The following is a 16,508-nucleotide window of genomic DNA, read 5'->3' as shown; positions in this document are numbered from 1 at the left end:
TAATATCCTGTGGGTTTTTGGTTTCCTGAGAATTGGCGCCAAAGGATAAAACGTCCTTCTTATTCCTTTTCTAATCTATATTACTGCACCACGATCTGGAGGTCACGGTGAAGGTCGCCTAGGCTGCCGCCCCCACGTTACCCCACCTAATAATCCTCCACTAGGAGCGCACCTCCGTTCTTTTTTCCCTATTTTCTTTGGAACTCACAGAAGATCCCAGTAGAAAGAGGCAGCTCTAGAAAAGATCTAGAAGTAATAGGACAGCGAAATAGGGGAAATAGAACGCACAAGAATTACAGAGATTACACAAAAGAAACAAAGACAGAGCCATTCTTCTCCTACCGTAGGCATGAACACCAGGGGTTAAACAAGTAGGTAATAAAATCCCACCCGAAATATGGGAAATTGTAGAAAGATCTCCCCTTGTTTGTGCAGAAGAGGAGAAACTATAGATGAGAGGAAAATAAGAAGTGATGAGAAGATTAAAGAACGACGACAAAGAAGAAAGGTCCCTGCCGGACGGGTTCACACTGTGGCGGTATTATAAAACGTGACGCCATACAACACCCAAAATATCACCACAATATACCGGTGAAAGGTTCTATACACAAGAGAGATATATATATATATTTATAGGACAAACTACAAGACAAATAAAAGTCCATAGAACTGAACACAAATCGGTAATTAGGAGATTCCTACAAATCAAAGGTAACGAAGAGGATAGACGAAAACCTAAGTCACATGACACAAGACAATCTATATATATATACAGTGGTCCCTCAACATACGATGGTAATTCGTTCCAAACGACCCATCGTTTGTCGAATCCATCGTATGTTGAGGGATCCGTGCAATGTAAAGTATAGGAAGCTGTACTCACCTGTCCCCGCCGCTCCAGACCAGGTCCTCACCGCTCCCGACGCTGTCCCCGGGGCTCCCGATGCTGTCCCAGGGGCTCCCGATGCTGTCCCAGGGGCTCCCGATGCTGTCCCAGGGGCTCCCGATGCTGTCCCAGGGGCTCCCGATGATGTCCCAGGGGCTCCCGATGCTGTCCCAGGGGCTCCCGATGCTGTCCCAGGGGCTCCCGATGGTGTCCCAGGGGCTCCCGATGCTGTCCCAGGGGCTCCCGATGCTGTCCCAGGGGCTCCCGATGCTGTCCCAGGGGCTCCCGATGGTGTCCCAGGGGCTCCCGATGGTGTCCCAGGGGCTCCCGATGCTGTCCCAGGGGCTCCCGATGGTGTCCCAGGGGCTCCCGATGCTGTCCCAGGGGCTCCCGATGCTGTCCCAGGGGCTCCCGATGCTGTCCCAGGGGCTCCCGATGGTGTCCCAGGGGCTCCCGATGCTGTCCCAGGGGCTCCCGATGCTGTCCCAGGGGCTCCCGATGCTGTCCCAGGGGCTCCCGATGGTGTCCCAGGGGCTCCCGATGCTGTCCCAGGGGTTCCCGATGCTGTCCCAGGGGCTCCCGATGCTGTCCCAGGGGCTCCCGATGGTGTCCCAGGGGCTCCCGATGCTGTCCCAGGGGCTCCCGATGCTGTCCCAGGGGCTCCCGATGCTGTCTTCTTCTGCAGGGTCCGGGCCTCGCTTTTTGGTGTCGTTATTACGTTGCTGCGCCGGCGCGGGGTGCGTAGTGACATAATAACGACGCCGGAAAGCGAGGCCCGGACCCTGGAGAAGATGCAGAAGACGCCGGAGGATCGTGAAGTGGACCCGGAGCAGCGGGAATAGGTAAGTGAACCTGCCCGGGATGCTTCAACTGCTATCCGACAGAAGCTTAAGCATTTTGCGCTGTCGGAAAACAGTTAATGCGATGGCCCCGACATATAAAAGCATCGCATGTCGATTTTATCATATGTCGGGGCCATCGCATGTCGGGGGGTTACTGTATATCACCCGCATATATATATATAAAACTCAACATGTGTGTATGTTCCACAAAAACTTTCAAACGGCTGTAGATATTACCATTACACTTGGTCACATGTTACTTATATGTTAACAACAAACATAGGATCGGTGATTTAACCCTTACTCACCCCCATTTGCCAGGGGCGGGGCTTATGTATAAAGTCCCATACAAGTCTATGGGAAATATATATTACTGCATAACTTCCAAACGCCTGGAGATATTTCCATAATACTTGGTCACATGTTACTTATATGTCCACTTAAAATATAGGATAGTTAATTTAACCCTTAACTACCCCCATTTGTGAGGGTCAGGTTTTTTTTTTGTTTTTTTAAAGTCCCATGAAAATCAATGGGAAATGTATGTTCCCACATAACTTCTGCACGATGGAGATATTTCAATAACTGGTCACATATTACAGGTCAGGATAGGAGGTCGGGATAGGAGGTTGGGATAGGAGGTCGGGATAGGAGGTCGGGATAGGAGGTCGGGATAGGAGGACGGGATAGGAGGTCGGGATAGGAGGACGGGATAGGAGGACGGGATAGGAGGTCGGGATAGGAGGACGGGATAGGAGGACGGGATAGGAGGACGGGATAGGAGGTCGGGATAGGAGGTCGGGATAGGAGGACAGGATAGGAGGACGGGATAGGAGGAAGGGATAGGAGGACGGGATAGGAGGACAGAATAGGAGGACGGGATAGGAGGACGGGACAGGAGGTTGGCATAGGAGGATGGGATGGGAGGTCGGGATAGGAGGACGGTATAGGGGGTCGGCATAGGAGGTCGGGATAGGAGGACGGGATAGGAGGACGGGATAGGAGGAAGGGATAGGAGGACGGGATAGGAGGACAGAATAGGAGGACGGGATAGGAGGACGGGACAGGAGGTTGGCATAGGAGGATGGGATGGGAGGTCGGGATAGGAGGACGGTATAGGGGGTCGGCATAGGAGGTCGGGATAGGAGGACGGTATAGGGGGTCGGGATAGGAGGTCGGGACAGGAGGTCGGGACAGGAAGTCAGGATAGGAGGTCGGGATGTGGGGTTGGGATATGACAACAATATATGAGGACCGATATGGGGTTGGGATATGACAACAATATATGAGGACGGGATATGAAGTCAAAAGCTTCTTACTTTGTCTATTTTCCTCCCCAACAAGGATTAGGAAGGAAAAACCGGGCAACACCGAGTACTCAGCTATTTAGAGCTAAAATACTCCAGGCTTCTGACCGGCGTTGGGGAGAGGCCGAGGAGTTAAATGTTAATGTGAATAAAGATCTAAATAAAAAGCTATTATAGTGAAGAGAAGATGACTGGATAAGAGACCGGAAACATTACAGTCATAGAGCCGGGGGGAAATGCATTGTTAAAGGGGTCCTCCAGGAATCAGAGATCAAACACCGCTCCCCGTCTGTCCCCAGGTTGTGTGCGCAATTACAACTTGGCTCCATTCACTTCAATGGAACAGAGCTACATAATAGTGTTGAGCGGCATAGGCCATATTCGAATTCGTGAATATTCGTGAATATATGGACGAATATTCGTCATATATTCGCGCATATTCGCATATTCGTAATATTCACGTTTTATTTTCGCATGCGCATAAATTTCGCATATACGAAAAGTAGCAGTAAAAAAAATTAGGATAAGAATAACATTCGCATATGCGAAAATTTGCATATGCAAATTTTCGTATATGCGAAACTTCGCACAGTGGTATTAGAGCCTTCTTTACACCACACAAGCTGGAAGCAGAGAGGGGTGATCACTGTGATGTGTACTGTGAAAAAAAAAAAAAAAAAAACGAATATTAGTAATTACGAATATATAGCGCTATATTTGCGAATATTCGCGAATTCGCGAATATGCGATATTCGCGAATAAAATTCGCATTGCGAATATTCGCGAGCAACACTACTACATAACCGCCCCCAACCTGGAGACAGACGGTAGCAGTTTTTGAAAGAAATTATCTCTGTTTTTTTATTCCTGTATAATCCCTTTAAGGTGTTTTTGTAGCTTTTTCTATGTGAATTTGCTCCAGGTTATTTTAGCTTTCGTCAGCTAGATGAGAAGATGGCGCCTCCTGATGATCTCTGCAGGTGTGAGGTATCTATCCTCCATACACACAGCCCTGTACACATGAGTAAGGGGGGGACCCCCGAAACATGGCAACACCTCCAGCCTAAGCAGAACAATGCTGCCCGAAAATGAGATTGTGAAAATGCTATGAATGAAAAATAAAAAGTAGAATTTCTACCAAGAATCCGTCTCGCTGTGAGCGTCATTAATTATTATTATTATTATTATTATTATTCATTATTCCGCTTACATGTTAAACACTTGTGTGAATTCAGCCTTAAAGAAACCGTCTGTGAGAACCGGAATATTGTCATCAGCAGGAAAGAGATGTCATCACACATTATTGGAATATAAGTTACTACCCCATTGCCCATCAAGGAGCCCCCCAAACATGGTGCTGACCCCCCTCCCCCCAGGACTGAGCTCCTATTGATGTATAACACCCTAAATGGCGCCACTACCTAGTGACTGAACGCACCCAAAGTGATAGAGATCAGCGTCATCCCCATGAGGCCAACACCGCAGAGAAGCCGACAGATGGAGAACATGATGTAGGAGGCGCCGAAGGCAGAGATCACCCCGAACACCGCGCTAACCAGGAAGGAGACCAACAGAATGTTCCTGCGTCCAAACCTGGAGAAGAGACAAAGCATAGAAGGTAAGAGCAGCGGACATGGTGAATATAGCGGACATGGTGGACATAGCGGACATGGAGGACATAGCGGACATGGAGGACATAGCGGACATGGTGGACATAGCAGACATGGTGGATATAGCGGACATGGTGGATATAGCAGACATGGTGGATATAGCGGATATGGAGAAATAGCAGACATGGTGGACATAGCGGACATGGTGGATATAGCGGACATGGTGGATATAGCAGACATGGAGGACATAGCGGACATGGAGGACATAGCGGACATGGTGGATATAGCGGATATGGTGGACATAGCGGACATGGAGGACATAGCGGACATGGAGGACATAGCGGACATGGTGGACATAGCAGACATGGAGGACATAGCAGACATGGTGGATATAGCGGACATGGTGGATATAGCAGACATGGTGGATATAGCGGACATGGTGGACATAGCGGACATGGTGGATATAGCGGGCATGGTGGACATAGCGGACATGGAGGACATAGCAGACATGGTGGATATAGCGGACATGGTGGATATAGCAGACATGGTGGATATAGCGGACATGGTGGATATAGCGGACATGGAGAAATAGCAGACATGGAGGATATAGCGGACATGGTGGATATAGCGGACATGGTGGATATAGCGGACATGGATGATATAGCGGACATGGAGAAATAGCGGACATGGAGGATATAGCGGACATGGAGGACATAGCGGACATGGAGGACATAGCAGACATGGAGGACATAGCGGACATGGTGGATATAGCGGACATGGAGGACATAGCGGACATGGTGGATATAGCGGACATGGTGGATATAGCGGACATGGTGGATATAGCGGACATGGAGGACATAGCGGACATGGAGAAATAGCGGACATGGAGGACATAGCGGACATGGTGGACATAGCAGACATGGTGGACATAGCGGACATGGTGGATATAGCGGACATGGAGGACATAGCAGACATGGTGGACATAGCGGACATGGTGGATATAGCAGACATGGTGGATATAGCAGACATGGTGGATATAGCGGACATGGTGGATATAGCGGACATGGTGGATATAGCGGACATGGTGGATATAGCGGACATGGATGATATAGCGGACATGGAGAAATAGCGGACATGGAGGATATAGCGGACATGGAGGACATAGCGGACATGGAGGACATAGCAGACATGGAGGACATAGCGGACATGGTGGATATAGCGGACATGGAGGACATAGCGGACATGGTGGATATAGCGGACATGGTGGATATAGCGGACATGGAGGACATAGCGGACATGGAGAAATAGCGGACATGGAGGACATAGCGGACATGGTGGACATAGCAGACATGGTGGACATAGCAGACATTGTGGACATAGCGGACATGGTGGATATAGCGGACATGGAGGACATAGCAGACATGGTGGACATAGCGGACATGGTGGATATAGCAGACATGGTGGATATAGCAGACATGGTGGATATAGCGGACATGGTGGATATAGCGGACATGGTGGATATAGCGGACATGGTGGATGTAGCGGACATGGTGGATATAGCAGACATGGTGGATATAGCAGACATGGTGGATATAGCGGACATGGTGGACATAGCGGACATGGTGGACATAGCGGACATGGTGGACATAGCGGACATGGTGGATATAGCGGACATGGTGGATATAGCAGACATGGTGGACATAGCGGACATGGTGGATATAGCGGATATGGTGGATATAGCGGACATGGTGGACATAGCGGACATGGTGGACATAGCAGACATTGTGGATATAGCAGACATGGTGGATATAGCAGACATGGTGGATATAGCGGACATGGTGGATATAGCAGACATGGTGGATATAGCAGACATGGTGGAAATAGCGGACATGGTGGACATAGCGGACATGGTGGACATAGCAGACATGGTGGACATAGCGGACATGGTGGATATAGCGGATATGGTGGATATAGCGGACATGGTGGACATAGCGGACATGGTGGATATAGCGGATATGGTGGATATAGCGGACATGGTGGACATAGCGGACATAGTGGATATAGCAGACATGGTGGATATAGCGGACATGGTGGATGTAGCGGACATGGTGGACATAGCGGACATAGTGGATATAGCAGACATGGTGGATATAGCGGACATGGTGGATGTAGCGGACATGGTGGATATAGCGGACATGGAGGACATAGCGGACATGGTGGATATAGCGGATATGGTGGATATAGCGGATATGGTGGATATAGCGGACATGGTGGACATAGCGGACATAGTGGATATAGCAGACATGGTGGATATAGCGGACATGGTGGATGTAGCGGACATGGTGGACATAGCGGACATAGTGGATATAGCAGACATGGTGGATATAGCGGACATGGTGGATGTAGCGGACATGGTGGATATAGCGGACATGGTGGACATAGCGGACAGGGAGGACATAGCGGACATGGTGGATATAGCGGACATGGTGGATATAGCAGACATGGTGGATATAGCGGACATGGTGGATATAGCAGACATGGTGGATATAGCGGACATGGTGGACATAGCGGACATGGTGGACATAGCGGACATGGAGGACATAGCGGACATGGAGGACATAGCGGACATGGTGGATATAGCGGACATGGAGAAATAGCGGACATGGTGGATATAGCGGACATGGAGGACATAGCGGACATGGTGGATATAGCGGACATGGAGAAATAGCGGACATGGTGGATATAGTGGACATGGAGGACATAGCGGACATGGTGGACATAGCGGACATGGTGGCTATAGCAGACATGGTGGATATAGCGGACATGGTGGATATAGCGGACATGGTGGATATAGCAGACATGGTGGATATAGTGGACATGGTGGATATAGCGGACATGGTGGACATAGCAGACATGGTGAATATAGAGGACATGGAGAAATAGCGGACATGGTGGATATAGCGGACATGGTGGACATAGCGGACATGGTGGACATAGCGGACATGGTGGATATAGCAGACATGGTGGATATAGCGGACATGGTGGATATAGCGGACATGGTGGATATAGCGGACATGGTGGATATAGCAGACATGGTGGATATAGTGGACATGGTGGATATAGCAGACATGGTGGACATAGCGGACATGGTGGATATAGCAGACATGGTGGATATAGCAGACATGGTGGATATAGCGGATATGGTGGATATAGCGGACATGGTGGGCATAGCGGACATGGTGGACATAGCGGACATGGTGGATATAGCAGACATGGAGGATATAGTGGACATGGTGGACATAGCAGACATGGTGGATATAGCGGATATGGTGGATATAGCGGACATGGTGGATATAGCAGACATGGAGGATATAGTGGACATGGTGGACATAGCAGACATGGTGGACATAGCGGACATGGTGGATATAGCGGACATGGTGGGCATAGCGGACATGGTGGATATAGCGGACATGGTGGATATAGCAGACATGGTGGATATAGCAGACATGGTGGATATAGCAGACATGGTGGACATAGCGGACATGGTGGATATAGCGGACATGGTGGATATAGTGGACATGGTGGATATAGCGGACATGGTGGATATAGCGGACATGGTGAATATAGCGGACATGGTGGATATAGCGGACATGGTGGATATAGCGGACATGGTGGACATAGCGGACATGGTGGACATAGCGGACATGGTGGACATAGCGGACATGGTGGATATAGCGGACATGGTGGATATAGCGGACATGGAGGATATAGCGGACATGGTGGACATAGCGGACATGGTGGACATAGTGGACATGGTGGACATAGCGGACATGGTGGATATAGCGGACATGGTGGATATAGCAGACATGGTGGATATAGCAGACATGGTGGACATAGCGGACATGGTGGATATAGCGGACATAGCGGACATGGTGGACATGGTGGATATAGCGGACATGGTGGATATAGCGGACATGGATGATATAGCGGACATGGTGGATATAGCGGACATGGTGGATATAGCGGACATGGTGGATATAGCAGACATGGAGGACATAGCGGACATTGAGGACATAGCGGACATGGTGGATATAGCAGACATGGTGGATATAGCGGACATGGTGGATGTAGCGGACATGGTGGATATAGCGGACATGGTGGATATAGCGGACATGGTGGATATAGCGGACATGGTGGATATAGCGGACATGGTGGATATAGCAGACATGGAGGACATAGCGGACATGGAGGACATAGCGGACATGGTGGATATAGCAGACATGGTGGATATAGCGGACATGGTGGATGTAGCGGACATGGTGGATATAGCGGACATGGTGGATATAGCAGACATGGTGGATATAGCGGACATGGTGGATATAGCAGACATGGAGGATATAGCGGACATGGTGGATATAGCAGACATGGAGGACATAGCGGACATGGTGGATATAGCAGACATGGTGGATATAGCAGACATGGTGGATATAGCGGACATGGTGGATATAGCGGACATGGTGGATATAGCGGACATGGTGGATATAGCGGACATGGTGGATATAGCAGACATGGAGGACATAGCGGACATGGAGGACATAGCGGACATGGTGGATATAGCAGACATGGTGGATATAGCAGACATGGAGGACATAGCGGACATGGTGGATATAGCGGACATGGTGGATATAGCGGACATGGTGGATATAGCGGACATGGTGGATATAGCAGACATGGTGGATATAGCGGACATGGTGGATATAGCAGACATGGAGGACATAGCGGACATGGTGGATATAGCGGACATGGTGGATATAGCGGACATGGTGGATATAGCGGACATGGTGGATATAGCGGACATGGTGGATATAGCGGACATGGTGGATATAGCAGACATGGAGGACATAGCGGACATGGTGGATATAGCAGACATGGTGGATATAGCAGACATGGTGGATATAGCGGACATGGTGGATATAGCGGACATGGTGGATATAGCGGACATGGTGGATATAGCGGACATGGTGGATATAGCAAACATGGAGGACATAGCGGACATGGTGGATATAGCAGACATGGTGGATATAGCGGACATGGTGGATGTAGCGGACATGGTGGATATAGCGGACATGGTGGATATAGCGGACATGGTGGATATAGTGGACATGGTGGATATAGCAGACATGGAGGACATAGCGGACATGGTGGACATAGCGGACATGGTGGACATAGCGGACATGGAGGACATAGCGGACATGGTGGATATAGCAGACATGGAGGACATAGCGGACATGGAGGATATAGCGGACATGGTGGACATAGCGGACATGGAGGATATAGCGGACATGGTGGATATAGCGGACATGGTGGATATAGCGGACATGGTGGATATAGCGGACATGGTGGATATAGCGGACATGGTGGATATAGCAGACATGGAGGACATAGCGGACATGGTGGATATAGCGGACATGGTGGATATAGCAGACATGGAGGACATAGCGGACATGGTGGATATAGCAGACATGGAGGACATAGCGGACATGGTGGACATAGCGGACATGGAGGACATAGCGGACATGGTGGATATAGCAGACATGGAGGACATAGCGGACATGGAGGATATAGCGGACATGGTGGATATAGCGGACATGGTGGATATAGCAGACATGGAGGACATAGCGGACATGGTGGATATAGCAGACATGGTGGATATAGCAGACATGGTGGATATAGCGGACATGGTGGATATAGCGGACATGGTGGATATAGCGGACATGGTGGATATAGCAGACATGGAGGACATAGCGGACATGGAGGACATAGCGGACATGGTGGATATAGCAGACATGGTGGATATAGCGGACATGGTGGATGTAGTGGACATGGTGGATATAGCGGACATGGTGGATATAGCAGACATGGAGGACATAGCGGACATGGTGGATATAGCGGACATGGTGGATATAGCGGACATGGTGGATATAGCGGACATGGTGGATATAGCGGACATGGTGGATATAGCGGACATGGTGGATATAGCGGACATGGTGGATGTAGCGGACATGGTGGATATAGCGGACATGGTGGATATAGCGGACATGGTGGATATAGCGGACATGGAGGATATAGCGGACATGGAGGATATAGCGAACATGGTGGATATAGCGGACATGGTGGATATAGCGGACATGGAGGACATAGCGGACATGGAGGACATAGCGGACATGGTGGACATAGCGGACATGGTGGACATAGCAGACATGGTGGATATAGCGGACATGGTGGATATAGCGGACATGGTGGATATAGCGGACATGGTGGATATAGCGGACATGGTGGATATAGCGGACATGGTGGATATAGCGGACATGGTGGATATAGCGGACATGGAGGATATAGCGGACATGGTGGATATAGCGGACATGGTAGACATAGCAGACATGGTGGACATAGCAGACATGGTGGATATAGCGGACATGGAGGATATAGCAGACATGGTGGATATAGCAGACATGGAGGACATAGCGGACATGGTGGACATAGCGGACATGGTGGATATAGCGGACATGGTGGATATAGCAGACATGGTGGACATAGCAGACATGGTGGATATAGCGGACATGGTGGACATAGCAGACATGGTGGATATAGCGGACATGGTGGACATAGCAGACATGGTGGATATAGCAGACATGGTGGATATAGCGGATATGGTGGATATAGCGGACATGGTGGACATAGCGGACATAGTGGATATAGCAGACATGGTGGATATAGCGGACATGGTGGATATAGCGGACATAGTGGATATAGCAGACATGGTGGATGTAGCGGACATGGTGGATGTAGCGGACATGGTGGATATAGCGGACATGGTGGATGTAGCGGACATGGTGGATATAGCGGACATGGTGGATATAGCGGACATGGAGGACATAGCGGACATGGTGGATATAGCAGACATGGTGGATGTAGCGGACATGGTGGATATAGCGGACATGGTGGATATAGCGGACATGGTGGATATAGCGGACATGGTGGATATAGCGGACATGGTGGATATAGCGGACATGGAGGACATAGCGGACATGGAGGACATAGCGGACATGGTGGATATAGCAGACATGGTGGATATAGCAGACATGGAGGACATAGCGGACATGGTGGATATAGCGGACATGGTGGATATAGCGGACATGGTGGATATAGCGGACATGGTGGATATAGCAGACATGGTGGATATAGCGGACATGGTGGATATAGCAGACATGGAGGACATAGCGGACATGGTGGATATAGCGGACATGGTGGATATAGCGGACATGGTGGATATAGCGGACATGGTGGATATAGCGGACATGGTGGATATAGCGGACATGGTGGATATAGCAGACATGGAGGACATAGTGGACATGGTGGATATAGCAGACATGGTGGATATAGCGGACATGGTGGATATAGCGGACATGGTGGATATAGCGGACATGGTGGATATAGCAGACATGGAGGACATAGCGGACATGGTGGACATAGCGGACATGGTGGACATAGCGGACATGGAGGACATAGCGGACATGGTGGATATAGCGGACATAGAGGACATAGCGGACATGGAGGATATAGCGGACATGGTGGACATAGCGGACATGGAGGATATAGCGGACATGGTGGATATAGCGGACATGGTGGATATAGCAGACATGGAGGACATAGCGGACATGGTGGATATAGCAGACATGGTGGATATAGCAGACATGGTGGATATAGCGGACATGGTGGATATAGCGGACATGGTGGATATAGCGGACATGGTGGATATAGCAGACATGGTGGATATAGCAGACATGGAGGACATAGCGGACATGGAGGACATAGCGGACATGGTGGATATAGCAGACATGGTGGATATAGCGGACATGGTGGATGTAGTGGACATGGTGGATATAGCGGACATGGTGGATATAGCAGACATGGAGGATATAGCGGACATGGTGGATATAGCGGACATGGTGGATATAGCAGACATGGAGGACATAGCGAACATGGTGGATATAGCGGACATGGTGGATATAGCGGACATGGTGGATATAGCGGACATGGTGGATATAACGGACATGGTGGATATAGCGGACATGGTGGATATAGCGGACATGGTGGATATAGCGGACATGGTGGATATAGCGGACATGGTGGATATAGCGGACATGGAGGATATAGCGGACATGGAGGATATAGCGAACATGGTGGATATAGCGGACATGGTGGATATAGCGGACATGGAGGACATAGCGGACATGGTGGACATAGCGGACATGGTGGACATAGCGGACATGGTGGACATAGCAGACATGGTGGATATAGCGGACATGGTGGATATAGCGGACATGGTGGATATAGCGGACATGGTGGATATAGCGGACATGGTGGATATAGCAGACATGGAGGACATAGCGGATATGGTGGATATAGCGGACATGGTGGATATAGCGGACATGGTGGATATAGCGGACATGGTGTATATAGCGGACATGGTGGACATAGCAGACATGGTGGACATAGCGGACATGGTGGACATAGCGGACATGGTGGATATAGCGGACATGGTGGATATAGCAGACATGGTGGACATAGCAGACATGGTGGATATAGCGGACATGGTGGACATAGCAGACATGGTGGATATAGCGGACATGGTGGATATAGCAGACATGGTGGATATAGCGGACATGGTGGATATAGCAGACATGGTGGATATAGCGGACATGGTGGACATAGCAGACATGGTGGACATGGCAGACATGGTGGATATAGCGGATATGGTGGATATAGCGGACATGGTGGACATAGCGGACATAGTGGATATAGCAGACATGGTGGATATAGCGGACATAGTGGATATAGCAGACATGGTGGATGTAGCGGACATGGTGGATGTAGCGGACATGGTGGATATAGCGGACATGGTGGATGTAGCGGACATGGTGGATATAGCGGACATGGTGGATATAGCGGACATGGAGGACATAGCGGACATGGTGGATATAGCAGACATGGTGGATGTAGCGGACATGGTGGATATAGCGGACATGGTGGATATAGCGGACATGGAGGACATAGCGGACATGGTGGACGTAGCAAACATGGTGGATGTAGCGGACATGGTGGATATAGAAGACATGGTGGATATAGCGGACATGGTGGATGTAGTGGACATGGTGGATGTAGCGGACATGGTGGATATAGCGGACATGGTGGATATAGCGGACATGGTGGATGTAGCGGACATGGTGGATATAGCGGACATGGTGGATATAGCAGACATGGTGGATATAGCGGACATGGTGGATGTAGTGGACATGGTGGATATAGCGGACATGGAGGACATAGCGGACATGGTGGATATAGCAGACATGGAGGATATAGCGGACATGGTGGATATAGCGGACATGGTGGATATAGCAGACATGGTGGATATAGCGGACATGGTGGATATAGCGGACATGGTGGATGTAGCGGACATGGTGGATATAGCGGACATAGTGGATATAGCAGACATGGTGGATATAGCGGACATGGTGGATGTAGCGGACATGGTGGATATAGCGGACATAGTGGATATAGCAGACATGGTGGATATAGCGGACATGGTGGATGTAGCGGACATGGTGGATATAGCGGACATGGTGGATATAGCAGACATGGAGGACATAGCGGACATGGTGGATATAGCGGACATGGTGGATATAGCGGACATGGTGGATATAGCGGACATGGTGGATATAGCGGACATGGTGGATATAGCGGACATGGAGGATATAGCGGACATGGAGGACATAGCGGACATGGAGGACATAGCGGACATGGTGGATATAGCGGACATGGTGGATGTAGCGGACATGGTGGATATAGCGGACATAGTGGATATAGCAGACATGGTGGATATAGCGGACATGGTGGATGTAGCGGACATGGTGGATATAGCGGACATAGTGGATATAGCAGACATGGTGGATATAGCGGACATGGTGGATGTAGCGGACATGGTGGATATAGCGGACATGGTGGATATAGCAGACATGGAGGACATAGCGGACATGGTGGATATAGCGGACATGGTGGATATAGCGGACATGGTGGATATAGCGGACATGGTGGATATAGCGGACATGGTGGATATAGCGGACATGGAGGATATAGCGGACATGGAGGACATAGCGGACATGGAGGACATAGCGGACATGGAGGATATAGCGGACATGGTGGATATAGCGGACATGGTGGACATAGCGGACATGGTGGATATAGCAGACATGGAGGACATAGCGGACATGGTGGATATAGCGGACATGGTGGATATAGCGGACATGGTGGATATAGCGGACATGGTGGATATAGCGGACATGGTGGATATAGCGGACATGGTGGACATAGCGGACATGGTGGATATAGCGGACATGGTGGATATAGCGGACATGGTGGATATAGCGGACATGGTGGATATAGCGGACATGGTGGATATAGCGGACATGGTGGATATAGCAGACATGGAGGACATAGCGGACATGGTGGACATAGAGGACATGGTGGACATAGCGGACATGGTGGACATAGCAGACATGGTGGACATAGCAGACATGGTGGATATAGCGGACATGGTGGATATAGCGGACATGGTGGGTATAGCGGACATGGTGGATATAGCAGACATGGTGGATATAGCGGACATGGTGGATATAGCGGACATAGTGGATATAGCAGACATGGAGGACATAGCAGACATGGTGGACATAGCGGACATGGTGGATTTAGCGGACATGGTGGATATAGCGGACATGGTGGATATAGCGGACATGGTGGATATAGCAGACATGGTGGATATAGCAGACATGGAGGACATAGCAGACATGGTGGACATAGCGGACATGGTGGATTTAGCGGACATGGTGGATTTAGCGGACATGGTGGATATAGCGGACATGGTGGATATAGCGGACATGGTGGATATAGCAGACATGGTGGATATAGCGGACATGGTGGACATAGCGGACATGGAGGATATAGCTGACATGGTGGATATAGCGGACATGGTGGATATAGCGGACATGGTGGATATAGCGGACATGGTGGATATAGCAGACATGGTGGATATAGCGGACATGGAGGACATAGCGGACATGGTGGATATAGCGGACATGGTGGATATAGCGGACATGGTGGATATAGCGGACATGGAGGATATAGCGGACATGGTGGATATAGCGGACATGGTGGATATAGCGGACATGGTGAATATAGCGGACATGGTGGATATAGCGGACATGGTGGATATAGCGGACATGGTGGATATAGCGGACATGGTGGATATAGCGGACATGGAGGACATAGCGGACATGGTGGATATAGCGGACATGGTGGATATAGCGGACATGGTGGATATAGCGGACATGGTGGATATAGCAGACATGGTGGATATAGCGGACATGGAGGACATAGCGGACATGGTGGATATAGCGGACATGGTGGATATAGCGGACATGGTGGATATAGCGGACATGGAGGACATAGCGGACATGGTGGATATAGCAGACATGGTGGATATAGCGGACATGGTGGATATAGCGGACATGGTGGATATAGCGGACATGGAGGACATGGCGGACATGGAGGACATGGCGGACATGGTGGATATAGCGGACATAGTGGATATAGCGGACATGGTGGATATAGCGGACATGGAGGATATAGCGGACATGGTGGATATAGCGGACATGGAGGACATAGCGGACATGGAGGACATGGCGGACATGGTGGATATAGCAGACATGGTGGATATAGCAGACATGGTGGATATAGCGGACATGGT

The 16,508-nt window shown here is 49.7% G+C and overlaps 1 protein-coding gene across 1 annotated transcript in view; it reads right to left on the bottom strand.

Moving 5' to 3' along the window:
* The window catches only part of LOC130302061 (solute carrier family 22 member 7-like), a 232,898-nt gene that overhangs the window by 188,058 nt on the left and 28,332 nt on the right, over positions 1-16,508 (bottom strand). The window contains exon 3 of the mRNA XM_056551674.1: positions 4,474-4,628. Coding sequence (XP_056407649.1) covers positions 4,474-4,628 — 155 coding nt within the window. The remainder of the gene's footprint in view (positions 1-4,473; positions 4,629-16,508) is intronic.

Source organism: Hyla sarda, unplaced genomic scaffold (genome assembly GCF_029499605.1).
Source record: "Hyla sarda isolate aHylSar1 unplaced genomic scaffold, aHylSar1.hap1 scaffold_115, whole genome shotgun sequence".
Lineage (NCBI taxonomy): Eukaryota > Metazoa > Chordata > Amphibia > Anura > Hylidae > Hyla > Hyla sarda.
This window is presented reverse-complemented; position numbering and strand designations above follow the sequence as displayed.